Raw genomic sequence first — 13683 nt, forward strand, 5'->3', positions numbered from 1 at the left:
GTTCATTAGAGTATAAGAAGAAAGGGTTAAAGTCCCTTTCTATGCTGAGTCAAGAATGATATTAATTATTGAAGTTGTAGCCCCAAGTTGCAAATTAGAGGCCTCTTCCTTTGGGAGTACAAAACAAACCTACCATGACAAAAACAAAAATCAAGCTTACTTAATCATCATAATATACACAATTGATAGACTAAGACATGTAATGGGAATGTATAAATCCGAGTTTCATAATGTATACTTTATCCAAATAATACTTTCTCCTTGTTATTTCCTTAATGTTCTATGGAAACTTCAGTTAAGACACCTCAATGATGAGTCACATAAACATTTTTTTATCACACCAAGTCGAATTATTGTAGTGTAATATACCGGTTACATTGTTTAAAATATAATAGAACATAATGTAAAAATTGTGAGATAATTAAGCACAAGCTTAAAATAAAATAAAAACTTCATTTAATGCACTTTTATGGTCCATTTGTTTTGCGATCAACGAATCAGACAATGAGACTTTTTTTCTCTGCTTTGAAAAAACAATTGAGTTACTATTTTCTATTATTAGAAGTGAAAATGAGGAGAATGAGTGTCGTGATTGAAAAACAAACAGACTCTAATCCATTAATTTTTAAGTCCTATTCATCACTTTCTTTTATTTAAAACTCTCACATTCTCATATCCATTTTAAAAATTCAGAAATTAAATTAATCAAATCATTTTAATCTATTTTCTACTCAAATCTCACTTACTCATATATTAAATTCACCAGAATAAATTAATAAACTCAAATTTTGTCCTCTTTAGATCTTGATTTTATAAGGCTATACAAAGTTCTTCAAATTTCACCAGAATTTCTAATCTTAAAACTTTTTTAAGTATTTCATATCCCAACCCAACATAAACCCAAAAAGACGGATATAAAATAGATATTTAACAATTTAAAATGTGTATTGAAATTGAAGAAAGCACTCATTTTACTTTATTTGGAGACGACTTCAAGATATTTTTATAAAGAGCAATCACTTTGTGTGTCTTTGATGGCAGTCCAAATTCAATTTACTACCATATATGAGAGAAATTAGAAATTATAAAAAGAAAATAAAAAAGTTCTGGTCTTTGTTTTTTGGATGAAAGGTTCTGATCTTATTTTTTTGGTAGAGAAAAAGGCTCGGGTCTTTCTCACAAAGGAAAAAAGAGAACACCATAAGTATCTGAAGCCCATGATGAGGCCATGACAGCCACAGCTTGAGGATTTTCTTCCATACACCCTGGAAGGACGGCAACATATATTCCATTTTGGTCCCTCCATTAAGCATTTTCAGCATCTCACTTTCAGTTCCTCTCCATAAATTAATTAAAATTGCATATTAACAAACATTGACCTAATCTTGTGGCTTTCATAGTGATGCAATTTTTTCTTGTTAATATTTTTCGGAAAAGAAAAGTTTGTGTGAGTTCAGCTCTGCTAAGTGTCTATTTTTTATCAGGAGTATCTTCATTTTTTTAAATCCACATTTCATTAAATAATTTTTCTAATTTCAAATTTAAATTAATTTTAATATGTGGTGTGTATTTATTTCATTTATAATTTAATTAACGTTTTCAACCCCACCCATACTAGTTATATACACGTCCCTGTGGCTCTGAACAAATTTCTTAATTATTGGTCATTTATATTTTTTATTTCAAAAACCTATATGTTTTTTTTTTTTTTTTCAAAAGATCAAATATGAGATTAAGATAATAGGAGCTTGAGACCTGCCCTCTCAAGTAGCACAATTACAAGAAAAGAAAATACAGCAAAACAGAAACAGGGAACACAAGATGATAATTATTTATGATTAAGCATTCCCTTATTTCTCATGTATAATTATATAATTTTATTCATATGTATTTTTTTTCCTAATTAAGTATTTCACAACTGTCAATCATGAAACTATCATCTCAAAGCTCAGAAATGACATTAAATGAGTAGTTATCTTTCAATAAATCTTTCTTCATCATACAAATGATAGTCGAATTGTGAATTAGATGCCCTAAGCTTCTACAACTGTTCTAGATCTTATATTTTTTCTGAATTTTCTTTTATAAAACGCTTGTATTGTACAGGTATATTAAATGAATGTAACCTTGAAATTAAATGAGACGTACTACACAATAAACAAAGATGGATTATAATATTGTCGTAGAGTAAATGTTGGCGAAAATAGAGGTTCTTTATGGTGGTTCCGTGGTACACAGTCACATAACAGATGCATGATGCAAGGTTGCGACAACAAACCAAAAACTGACAATAATTCAACTCCGTAAGGTTCAATCTGGGGGCGATTAAATGAAAACTGTGGGCGTCACCGTCGAGTTAAAAAATAAAAGCGTGTTTATCCAAAAAGAATCATTCATTTTCCACGTCACTTTCTAACTTTTTATTATCTTATGGAGTCGTTCTTTTTCCATGGTTCACTCAACTACGTAATTGACAATGCACGTTCATCATCCACCGTCAGATCAATTCATTGTCCTCCCCGCATCAACCACACTTTACCATTATCATACTAATACACTCTTCATACACGTTTCCATATTTGTTTACCAATACATGCACCAAATAAGTTTCCAATCATCAAGTTATTGTTCTAATAGTTGGTAAACTCCATAAGTTCGCATCAGAAAATGTTATTTATTTAGATCAATTGAAAGATGTTAAGTTTCCAATATACGAAGAACAGAATGAAATACTTAAGGAAAATGATTTGGACACACTTTTATACCGGCGGCATGTAATGGGAAAGATAAGAAAAAGAAGGAAAGAAGTAAGAGATATAATGTGTGATCACTATATATGTTAATTGCATATCCACCATTGGAGTTCATAGCACATAGGCAGGTTTAAAGCTACCATGAAGCGTATTAATATAGTTATCTGAGCACTAGACAATATCTACTATACTTTGGGAGATTTGGAGGATTCATGTCATTTATAATTTGAATTTCATTGTTCGTGTTCTATTGCCGGTTGTGATGAATGTTTTTTTTTCCCTTTTGATTTTCCTTTTAGTTTTAAGTTGTTTAAGTGGATTAGAGCAAGCAAGATTGTATTATGGACTTGTGTTGCTCTATTGTATTGCCCTCACTAGGGTTTGACCACTCTTAATCTACAAGTCATTTTGTTTGACTTTATGTCTTAATCTTATTAAACTTGCGCATAATCAAATCTTTTATCTTTTATGTTATTTGATTTTATTATATCTGTTAATATTATTATTTTGATCCCTAGAAAACACAAAGATTACCATTCTAGGGGGAAAAACTCCTATAACATCTTCTATAAGTAGAGAACCTAGGGACGAGGGACAAAATTACAATTAAAAAACACTTGATGACCCCGAATATCATGTCCAATATTTGCTAAAAAAACTCAGCATATCTATTAGCTTCTTTTTAGATGTGAGGAAAGAAAATTTCTCTAACTGAACAAGCTAACTCAACAATATTTTTGACCAAATCGGCACTGGGTGGTTGGCAGGGCACTTTACAGTGATGAGGTCATGAGCAACCTTAGAGTTCATCTCTACCTCTAACTTTGGAGGATGAGGGAGAACCAGTCTCAAACTTTGGAATCCTCTATAACTCAGCCCTCGTAGTTGCTTAATCCTGAATTACAATAAAACCCTTTAATTACCTTCCCTCAAATTGGTTTGCAGCTCTTCCGACGCACTGACTGAGATGGTTTGCATTACATATATACGAAGAAAGACACATAAGGCAAAATTGAGTAAAAAAAATCAAACTACAAGTAAAACTAATCAAATATTAATGGTCACAAATTGCAGGCAATAATCTTATTGGTGCTAGAAAATTACTACTAAAGACAAATTTTGTTGTAGTGTTTTTATTTAACCAAACAGCAATATTTACATAATTATATTTCTTCTCTCTTTATTTCTTTTACTTTCATACTAAACAACTACCTAAGTTTATTTAATTTCTTTCTCACTACTCATTTTCTTTTTTCTATTTCTCTCCTAATTCCTAAACTAAACAAAGAATTGAATTAGAGCACTAGGTGTGGAAAAACAAAAATATTCATATTGCTGTCTCATCATTGTGTTATTAGTGTTGGGATCCAATTGTTGTTCATCCAATAATTTTGTTGTCCAAAACAGACAGGATACCTAAGACAATATTCCTAATTTAGTTTCAAGTTGCCGATAACCCATAGAAACCCGAGAGTCCATCCATGGTTTTCGAATATATATATAGTTGATACTTGACTGATTACTTTGAGCAGTCTTTTCTGATATTGTATGTTTGGTCTAAGTTTGCCCTAAATGCAAACACATATCTTAAAAGTGCTAACAAAGAAACTAGAATTTTATTGTGTTGAGGATTCACATTGAGTTTAAGGGAAATTAACCACAACTAATGCATATATATATGTCGATTGAATATCATGAAATGAGATGATGTGGTTCAACAATCATTATTGATTTGATTTTAATTTTTAATACTTGAAAAGATTAATCTTTGAGCTTCACCTATAAGAGTGGGAGGACAATTTGAGTGAATAAAACCACCTAATTTTTTTATGTGAATTGTAATTAAGGTTATCCCCGCCCGTAATAAATGAATGAATTTCTTGTGTGGCCACTTATGGAATGTGCTAGGGAAGTCGCGATCCTTCTTATGATTTTTGTTTCTATCCACTTTCCTTTGCTTCACAAAAATGAAAAGGAGTAGGTAGGTAAAATTCAAAAATAATATAATGGAAATGGTGACGTGGCAAGCAAATGGAGACTCCCACCACAAGAGCTTGTGGACCCTTCCACAGGGAATCACACGTTCTATCTCAGAATCTGAGGTGAATAATAAAACTAGTGGGGCCCAGTCCACCATCACTGTCTGATTCCGCTGACAAAAATTGAAAATATCATCATCACACGTCCCTCATTTTATGAATGAATTTTCTCCGTGATTATTGAATTTATATTTATGAAATGACTATCTTGTCCTCCTCCACTACCTCTATATAATCGATTCCAAACACTGCAAATTCTTACCATTCCGTGAGTGCGTTGTTCTTGTGAATTGTAAAGTGAGAAAAAATAGAAAGAGTTGATTTGTTCGATTAGATATAGTTAGAATTTAGCTATGTTGGGTGTGTTTAGCAGCTCCATCGTGTCACCGCCGGACGAGCTAGTCGCCGCCGGCAGCCGAACACCGTCGCCGAAGACGACGGCAGGGGCGCTGCTGAAGCGGTTTGTAGAGAGCAACGCGTCGGCGGTGTCGGTGGAGATCGGGGAGAACGTTCAGCTGGCATATTCCCACCGCAACGAGTCACCGTGGCAACCCAGGTAAATTAATTAACGTGACTGATCATCATCACTAGCCTAAACGACGTCGTTATGTATTCTGATAGATAGATATAACATCGTTTTCATCTTCAGTAGGTGAATTTTTTGTTCTGGTTCTGTGTTTTTTTATCATCGTTTAATTGATAACTTGCTTAAGAAAGTTTCTACCACAAAAGAATATGGTTAACCAGCCTAGTGAATCGGACGGTTGATTGTTCTCGATCCCACCATCGATGATCCTGATTCCTTAAGCATATATTATATCCTACTACTACTACTACTACTACTACACTAGTGTTTTACCATATATAAGTTAAGTGAGTGAGTGTAGGTCACAATATACCACACCGATCGAACCATAAAAAAATATAAAAACGGGACAATAATAGATTTGAAACATATTTATTTGTATTAAAATATTTTTAACAAGTATACAATTCAAGTGAGTGGTTAAGTTGGTTTGAAATGAAAGATCAAGGGTGGTATCCTTGTTTTTGCATTTTTAGTTTATATTTTTTTTGTTAATTTTATTATAAAATAATAATATAATATATTTTACTTTATTTTATTTTTATTAATTTGTAAAATATTAAATATTTATTTTTGTAAAGTGAAACTGATATTTTTTATTTTTTTAAAAAATAAATTAAGGGTGAAAATAAAAATAAACCAATAATTCGCATAATTAGTGTCACATCACATGACGCCTATTTTTATTTTATTTTTTGTTTTGAAGGCCACATGACGCCTAACAAAAAAAAAGATGATGTGTTGTTTACAGCCAAACTCAAAGGACAGTTGATATTGACCAAAAAAAAAAAAGGACAGTTGATGATGCGTTTCTTTAGAGCCTTGATTATGTTAAAGTAAATAGTGGAATGTGGAATTATTAGACTTTGCACATATATAAATGGAATTAATAACTATTTTTTTACAGAAAATATCTTTGTTTCGTAACATATCAATAACTCCATTAATATTTTGTCATTTTTCGATAAATTATTTTCCTAAGATATACAATAAGCCACTTAATTACACAATTTAAATTTTAAAACCAAAATTGGTGGCCAAAAACACTACTTTGAACAGGAAATATATTTCATTCGAAGACCTCCCCAAGAAAAAGAAATTCGCTTAATTCTGGATTATACTTTTTTGATACTACAATATTGGCTTACTAGAAAGATGGTATCTTTATTTTTCCTTGTAAGGTGGGATGTCACATCCTTCACTAGTTAATTCACTATTATTTGCTTAGTTTATTTAGGCATAATGCTCTGTTCACACTTTTACGTTTGAGTGGAGGAGAGGTAGAGGGAGTAGAGACATAAAAAAAATTCAGATGTGATATATGTTGATAGGAAAGTTAGAGGGTAGGTAAAAATAGAGTGGAAATTTTTTGGACCATAAATAAATCTGAGTTGGTTTATTAGGTTCCTATGATGAGTACTCCTATTTTTGAGTTGGGAAGATGTCACGTCATAATGGTAGGCAATGTTCCCATTAAGCATATGACTATCAGAAACCAGACTAGATTGGTCGAACGAATAGGTGGGGAATGGGGACTATGAGTATGAAGTTTCCAGTTCATCGACAAATTGAATAACTCAAACCAGACAAACTATGATATTGAAGTCTCACCACTTAAATTCAGGTTTAGAATTTGTAAAACATTGTAATAAAGGCATTGAAAGCATCCCCACTTCATTGTCACAACTTAGGCACATTATAGGTTTGTTTTGACATCGGTGCAAATGCAAAAACCTGATTTCACATACCAGGTATCAATACGTGACAATGAGCTCATTTGGATACGGGCTTTCAAAGTTTATTAGAGCTTATCTACTAGAAAAAAAAAATACTTAATAAACTTCAATAAGTGTTCTTTAGTTTGCATTCAAATGGGTGCAAAGTTTATCTGAAGCTATTATGATAGTGGAATATCTATGATGTGCTTACTAGTTAGAATGTGTTGTACAATGTTATTAACTTCATTCCTTTCTATGTTGCCATCTAAATTTTGAGTGGAAAATGTGAATGGCAGATCATTTGCTGTTAAGGATGAGATATTCTGCATTTTTGAGGGAGCACTTGACAATTTGGGCAGCTTGAGACAACAGTATGGACTAGCCAAGTCAGCCAATGAAGTGCTTTTGGTCATTGAAGCTTACAAAGCTTTACGTGACAGAGCACCTTACCCTGCTAATCATGTTGTTGGTCATCTTAGTGGGAGTTTTGCTTTCATAGTTTTTGACAAATCCACTTCAACCCTCTTTGTGGCCTCTGTAAGTCACCTAATCCTAATCTTAATCCTAATTTCCTACCTAACTACCAACTCTAATGAATGACCTACCACAATGAGCTTTCATTCGTGCTTATTTTGCTTGTACTATTTTGGACAGGACCAATTTGGTAAGGTTCCTCTGTATTGGGGAATAACTGCTGATGGCTATGTAGCATTTGCTGATGATGCAGAATTGCTTAAAAGTGCTTGTGGAAAGTCACTTGCTTCTTTCCCTCAAGGTGGGTCAAGTGTTTGGATCAACTTGTCATAATTGATTGATTATGCTAAAATTGAGTTGAAAGTGAAACGATTTATGTCTGTGGATACATTTATCATAAAATTGTTTTTAATAGGTAATTTTGTAAAATCCATTTATGAAATCTTAGAATTAAATATCCACCACAAAAACTACTATCTCTACCTTCTCCTCAAAATTTATTTTTGGACTGAAATCAATTCTCTAACTCCATTGTCAAACATGTGTAATGTGTTGATGGACTATATCAGATATGTGTACTTTTCCCTCAAGTTAAAGGAGTTTCCCTCTCATTGTTGACATTTTTTCTTTCTTATTGGACAGGATGTTTCTACTCTACAGCTGTTGGAGGCTTGATGTGTTATGAGAATCCTAAAAGTAAGATTACTGCTGTACCTTGTAATGAAGAGGAAATCTGGGGTGCAACCTTCAAGGTAACAAAATGAAATCAATATAAACACAATTGCAACTGGTACAGTGCTAGATCTAGTGTCTTTTGCTGTCCATTTTTGAAAATATGACATCCAATTTTTTTATACTGATTGTGATTGGTTGTTTCAGGTTGAAGGGCAAGCAGTTCTCGCAGCCAGAGAATAGAACTTTTTATGAGTTATGATGCGTTACTGGAGTTTATGAGGTTGTAACCGGTGAGGGATGCATGAGGGGCAATGTAATTAAATAGCTTTGTGTGTCAGTCATAACTGGAGGGAGGGAAGCAAAGTGGAAGAGGTGGTGTGTGTACCCTTGTTCATTAGATACATAGATTTGAGAATTTACCGTTTCTATCTATGTATGTACAGTGATGTTTTTCAATTTAATAAGTCTGGTTTTGGATCCTCTATCTTCTTCAATCTTACATGTTGCTTGTTCTGTTCAACTCAATTTAATGAGAGCAAATTTCCATTACATGCTTACAATAATGCTTTTAACAAAAACGCTTTGCAATAATGGTGAGCAATTTTATTGCATGGACAGGACAAGAATAAAAAGTAATAAAGCATACCTCTATAAAAGGTCATTGGGATATTGATGAAAGATATCTTATTCGTTGAGATATTTTTTCATGAAAAAACTCTAAGAACAAAGTCAGGTCAAATGTAAAGTGACGTCTTAGGTTTTTTCAACAAATGAACATGATTTTATTGAGTATGAAGAAGTCTCTTATATAGTCAATGTCTCCTTCAAATATCATCATTACAATTACAAAGATAATTAGGGATGTACATAAGGAAAAGACATTCAATTATTATTACATTGTAAAGGTAATTAGGGAAGTACATAAGAGAATTAGAGGTAATGAAGGGAGGGATTTGGGTAATCCCTGTTAAATTATATTTACCAACGTGCTTAGAAATGAACTCAGACGCTTCTTGCCTACGACCCACGGGTGATTGACTCAAGTCAATGCATACTTGGTCGTCCACCTTAGGACCAACAAGATGTTCACAACCTGGTAATGAGACGAGGGGGCTGCCTCCTGGCGCTTTTTCCCATGGGCGGCTTACTCATGTCCTCGGGTATTCGGTCAACCTAATAAGATTCCGACACAACAGTAGTGACTCGGTCAGCCCAACACACTAACGGTCCAATATTAATTGGGCCAACAAAATACAAATCTAGAGTAGCTTATGCAATCCAAATCCTGTCTCTTTAATTAGTTGGGCTTTTGTGACTGAAATTTGTTTTGGGCTTGGTTTTTTGGCCTGCTATACAAATGTTGACCACGTGTCATCTAACCGTTACCCCATTTTCCCCCAGTTTCCATAGTGTACTCATTGGTTTGTTTTCTGCAGCAAACAAAATCTTCATTGCTTGCTTTCAAATCTTCACTCTACACAAACAAGAAAACAATTGAAAATCGTTGAATGAATGAGTACTCTTTGCTTCCTCTTTCCTCCATTGATTGATGATGGTATTTACTAAACTCACCTACCAAGCAAAGACAAGCTTCAATTTGATTGTTTCTGAATTCTGATGATTTCTGTGGGGCATGAATGAATGTCATGTTACTTGCATGCCACTCTTCTAAATCCTTAAAACTTCCCGTCATTTTCCCAGTGTGTCACTATCTGTGACCGTTATAGCGATACCCACTTGAATTTTTTCAAATGTCTGAAGAAGTTGAAGCCATGATGCCCATGACAGTTTTTGAAGGTTTCAGAAGAGTTAAGCGCTTTCGGTTGTTCGAACCGTCTCTGGGTGTTCTTGGGTTCGTTGTTGTTACCGCCATTGTTGGTTGCTGCTTCTTCTATTTGGGCAACAGAGACGTTGCTGCTAGATTCGGGTTCTTGGACCAACCTCAGAGTTTTCCTTGGTTGCGGTTGAAGGAACAAAGCAGAGTTGAGTTTCTTGGAGAAAATGGTGTTGTTGGTGGTGGTGGGTGTGACTTGTTTGATGGGGAATGGGTTTGGGATGAGAGCTACCCCTTGTATCAGTCAAAAGATTGCATGTTTTTGGATGAAGGGTTTCGGTGTTCTGAGAATGGACGACGTGATTTGTTTTACACCCAATGGAGATGGCAACCTAAAGATTGCAACATGCCCAGGTTTGTGTTTATGCTTGTTGAGTTGTTGATCACTTGATTGTGTTCTCCACTGCTTTCAATTTCATTTTAGGACTATCAAGTTGATTATGTTTTTCATTGCTATCAGCATTAATAAGGATAGAGATGTTCAATTCAAATTATATGGCTTCCTGCAAAAAGTGTTTGTGCTTAATTTTGAATATTGGGAAAATGTGATTTTGGATGTCTTGAACTATGTTATCAGGCATGTTGGCCAGGGTTGTTAATGGCGGATAGCGTAGCGTAGCGGCAAGCCCAAAAAACTATTTCGAGCACTATTGCGGCGCTATAGTGGCAAATAGCGGACAATAGCAGCAAATAGGGTGAATAGTGGAGTAGCGGTTAACCCCCAGGGTGCTACGCTATAGCGCTATTGCGCCACTATGGCGCGCTATTAACAAGCCTGATGTTGGCCCATTATAATATTGCTATGTAGGTTTACAAACATTGCTACTTTGCAACTAACATTGCTAGTGCCTAGTGTTACTCAATGCTAAAATCAAAGACTAATTTTGTCCCAGTTGTGTATGGATGAAATCAATGGTTATGTATTCAATTGTTTCATCTATTCGATTTTTTAATATTGTTGTCTCTGATCGAATGTAAAGGTAAATGAAGTAAGCTTACACCCTTGGTTTATCACTAATAAAAACAGGTTCAATGCAACAAAGATGTTGGAAAGACTGAGAAACAAGCGCGTAGTGTTTGCTGGGGACTCAATAGGGAGAAACCAATGGGAATCGCTCTTATGCATGCTCTCTTCTGGAGTTTCTAACAAGGAATCAATCTATGAAGTGAATGGAAACCCAATCACAAAGCACAAGGGGTTCTTGGTTTTCAAATTCAGGGACTTTAACTGCACAGTGGAGTACTATAGAGCTCCATTTCTTGTATTGCAGAGTCGGCCTCCAACAGGAGTTTCTGGAAAGATTAGAACAACTCTAAAAGTGGATAAAATGGATTGGAATTCTTTGAAGTGGAGCAATGCAGATATCCTGATTCTTAACACAGGGCACTGGTGGAATTATGAGAAAACCATAAGAGGGTATTTCAATCTTCCCTAGACTTTCATTGCTTAAGCATTTACTTTCACCATGTTAGTTTTAAATTAGAAAACGTTTTCATAGCGAATAATGTTCAAACAGGATGATATTTTAGAATTGAGTTCCATCAGGTGTTAGCTTTCCCAACTGTTCACTATAGATGAAATGCATTATTGTTCACCTCTTGATGGATTTTCTATTATATTCTATGATCTTTTGCTGTTAGCTAGACAGCTGCAGATGGTGACAATGGAATTATAATTATGATAATGATTACTTGATCATGAAAATGGTAGTTGAGAGAATGGTCATAAGAGTATCATCTCTATATTGTTTTTCTTCCTCTTGTCTCCTTTTTTATTTGTCCTTCCTTTATTCTAGATTAATATTTATTTTTGTTGATGATATTGTTTTTCAATTCTCCATAATCTGGTTTTTGATCGAGTACCATGGTGTAGTGTGATCCATATAGCCGACCTCACTGAGTGGGATAAAGCTTTTGTTGTTTTTGTTTTTCAAGATTTGAGCTACCTGACCCTTTATGCTGAATTAAAAGTTCTGTTGATTGGATTATATAATAAGAGAAATCATGGTACTAGGACGACCTTGAAAGATTAATTGTGTGCCTTCTTAATTCATTCCTTGAGCTTTAATCATTCCACATTAATGGTCGGCATCACTGTGAACTGTGAACCTGTGACATTTATCCATATTTGTTCAGGGGTTGTTATTTCCAAGAAGGCACGGAAGTTAAGTTGAAATTGCATGTAGAAGATGCATACAAGAGGTCCATGGAGACAGTGTTGAACTGGATGCAAAGTTCAGTAAATCCTAGCAAGACACAGGTTTTCTTTCGCACTTTAGCACCAGTTCACTTCAGGTTTGTTTCACAATTCAATAACGAATTCCCTGCTCTTTAACTAATTTCTCTCAGTATCTAGAAACTAATTGCTCTGATATTTAGCAGAGGCGGGGATTGGAGAAATGGTGGAAATTGTCACTCGGAAACACTACCAGATCTCGGTTCTTCATTGGTTCCTAATGACAACTGGTCGCGATTCAAAGCAGCCAACGCGGTGCTATCATCACATACAAATGCTTCTGAAATTATGAAAATCAAGGTATTGAACATAACCCACATGACTGCTCAGAGAAAAGATGGACATTCATCTATCTATTATCTCGGTCGTGTTGCGGGTCCTGCTCCTCTCCATCGCCAAGATTGCAGTCATTGGTGTTTGCCCGGCGTACCTGATACATGGAATGAGCTGCTTTATGCTATGCTTCTTAAACATGAAGTTGATCAGAGATGGAACTTGTTCCAGTCATGAGAGACTGAGAATTATGTTAATTGTGCTGCTCGGAAGAATCATGGAGCTTTTCTGTGCAGGAATATACCTATTCTTTCATAGAATAGAAGTGTTACAGAGAACAAGATGAGATATTTTACAGCAGAGATCTGCAGTGAAGGACTGAGGTATCAGATTTTTTTGCTGCAAACACCAATGAGAATTATTTGCCTTTAGAAGGAGCTCAACATTTTGGAGCCATTGACATCAGTTTTGAAATACAATGCTGGTAGCTTCAAGAAACCAATAGTTTCTCACTTTTGGTTATCTTGTGATTAGATGAGGGAAAGAACAAACTGTAATTTATCAATTTTTTGTATGCTATTAGGACACAGTTTTGGTTACAATTGAAAAGATAATAGTAAAGGAAAAATGCTTCTTCAAACTCATTATGCTAGCTATTACTCTTTGGGAGGGAGTATGTTTTAGGGTTAATTGTCATTTTAGTCTCTGTATTTGTAAGGCGGTTCAAATTTCGTCCCTAGCCGAAAAAGGGTTATGCGTTTAGGGTAATGATGGGATTAGTTCTCGCCTAAGGCAGAGCTCGGGGGATTTGCTTAAGTGTTCGACCTGAGCTGATGAGGCATGTCGCATGCCCACACGATGAGTGACATGTCAATTGAGAGACTAACCAAATTTTTCTATTTTTAATGGACCAAAATCTCAATCTTCATCTTCACTCTTCACCAAAAACACTCATCTAACCTAGAAATAGAAATCGAGAAACTGAAATATAAAAAACCAAATTTAAATTAAAATTTGAAACTTTGAGGAACAAGTGTTTCAACCAAAATCAAATAGCCACTCATGTTCCCCAAAATCTCACAAACCATTAATCTA

At 34.7% G+C, this 13683-nt stretch overlaps 2 protein-coding genes across 3 annotated transcripts; both read left to right on the forward strand.

Moving 5' to 3' along the window:
• Positions 1 to 5038: 5038 nt before the first annotated feature.
• LOC130710440 (stem-specific protein TSJT1-like) lies at positions 5039 to 8724 on the forward strand. 2 transcript variants are annotated; one of them, XM_057559719.1, is made up of 5 exons: positions 5039 to 5348; positions 7393 to 7633; positions 7751 to 7871; positions 8213 to 8360; positions 8450 to 8724. In XM_057559719.1, the coding sequence occupies exons 1-4, from the start codon at positions 5146 to 5148 to the stop codon at positions 8332 to 8334; spliced, it is 687 nt and encodes a 228-aa protein (XP_057415702.1). In that variant the 5' UTR covers positions 5039 to 5145; the 3' UTR covers positions 8335 to 8360; positions 8450 to 8724. The 2 variants fall into 2 exon arrangements, with proteins under 2 accessions (XP_057415702.1, XP_057415701.1); XM_057559718.1 differs by having other exon boundaries at positions 8213 to 8322.
• Positions 8725 to 8878: 154 nt separating this feature from the next.
• On the forward strand, positions 8879 to 13495 carry LOC130710438 (protein trichome birefringence-like 10). Its single transcript, XM_057559717.1, has 4 exons — positions 8879 to 10433; positions 11107 to 11496; positions 12216 to 12374; positions 12462 to 13495. Exons 1-4 carry the CDS (start codon positions 9997 to 9999, stop codon positions 12823 to 12825), a joined length of 1350 nt encoding a protein of 449 aa, XP_057415700.1. The 5' UTR covers positions 8879 to 9996; the 3' UTR covers positions 12826 to 13495.
• The last annotated feature ends 188 nt before the right edge of the window (positions 13496 to 13683 follow it).

This window comes from Lotus japonicus, chromosome 4 (assembly GCF_012489685.1).
Source record: "Lotus japonicus ecotype B-129 chromosome 4, LjGifu_v1.2".
In the NCBI taxonomy this organism is placed as follows: domain Eukaryota; kingdom Viridiplantae; phylum Streptophyta; class Magnoliopsida; order Fabales; family Fabaceae; genus Lotus; species Lotus japonicus.

Bases quoted from the DNA above. Each gene is read 5' to 3' on its own strand.
- LOC130710440 (XM_057559718.1), top strand. From the start codon at position 5,146: ATGTTGGGTGTGTTTAGCAGCTCCATCGTGTCACCGCCGGACGAGCTA. The intron at 5,349-7,392 runs GTAAATTAATTA...TGTGAATGGCAG, and splicing joins GAGTCACCGTGGCAACCCAG to ATCATTTGCTGTTAAGGATG. The intron at 7,872-8,212 runs GTGGGTCAAGTG...CTTATTGGACAG, and splicing joins ACTTGCTTCTTTCCCTCAAG to GATGTTTCTACTCTACAGCT.
- LOC130710438 (XM_057559717.1), top strand. From the start codon at position 9,997: ATGTCTGAAGAAGTTGAAGCCATGATGCCCATGACAGTTTTTGAAGGT. The intron at 10,434-11,106 runs GTTTGTGTTTAT...TAATAAAAACAG, and splicing joins AAAGATTGCAACATGCCCAG to GTTCAATGCAACAAAGATGT. The intron at 12,375-12,461 runs GTTTGTTTCACA...GATATTTAGCAG, and splicing joins TTAGCACCAGTTCACTTCAG to AGGCGGGGATTGGAGAAATG.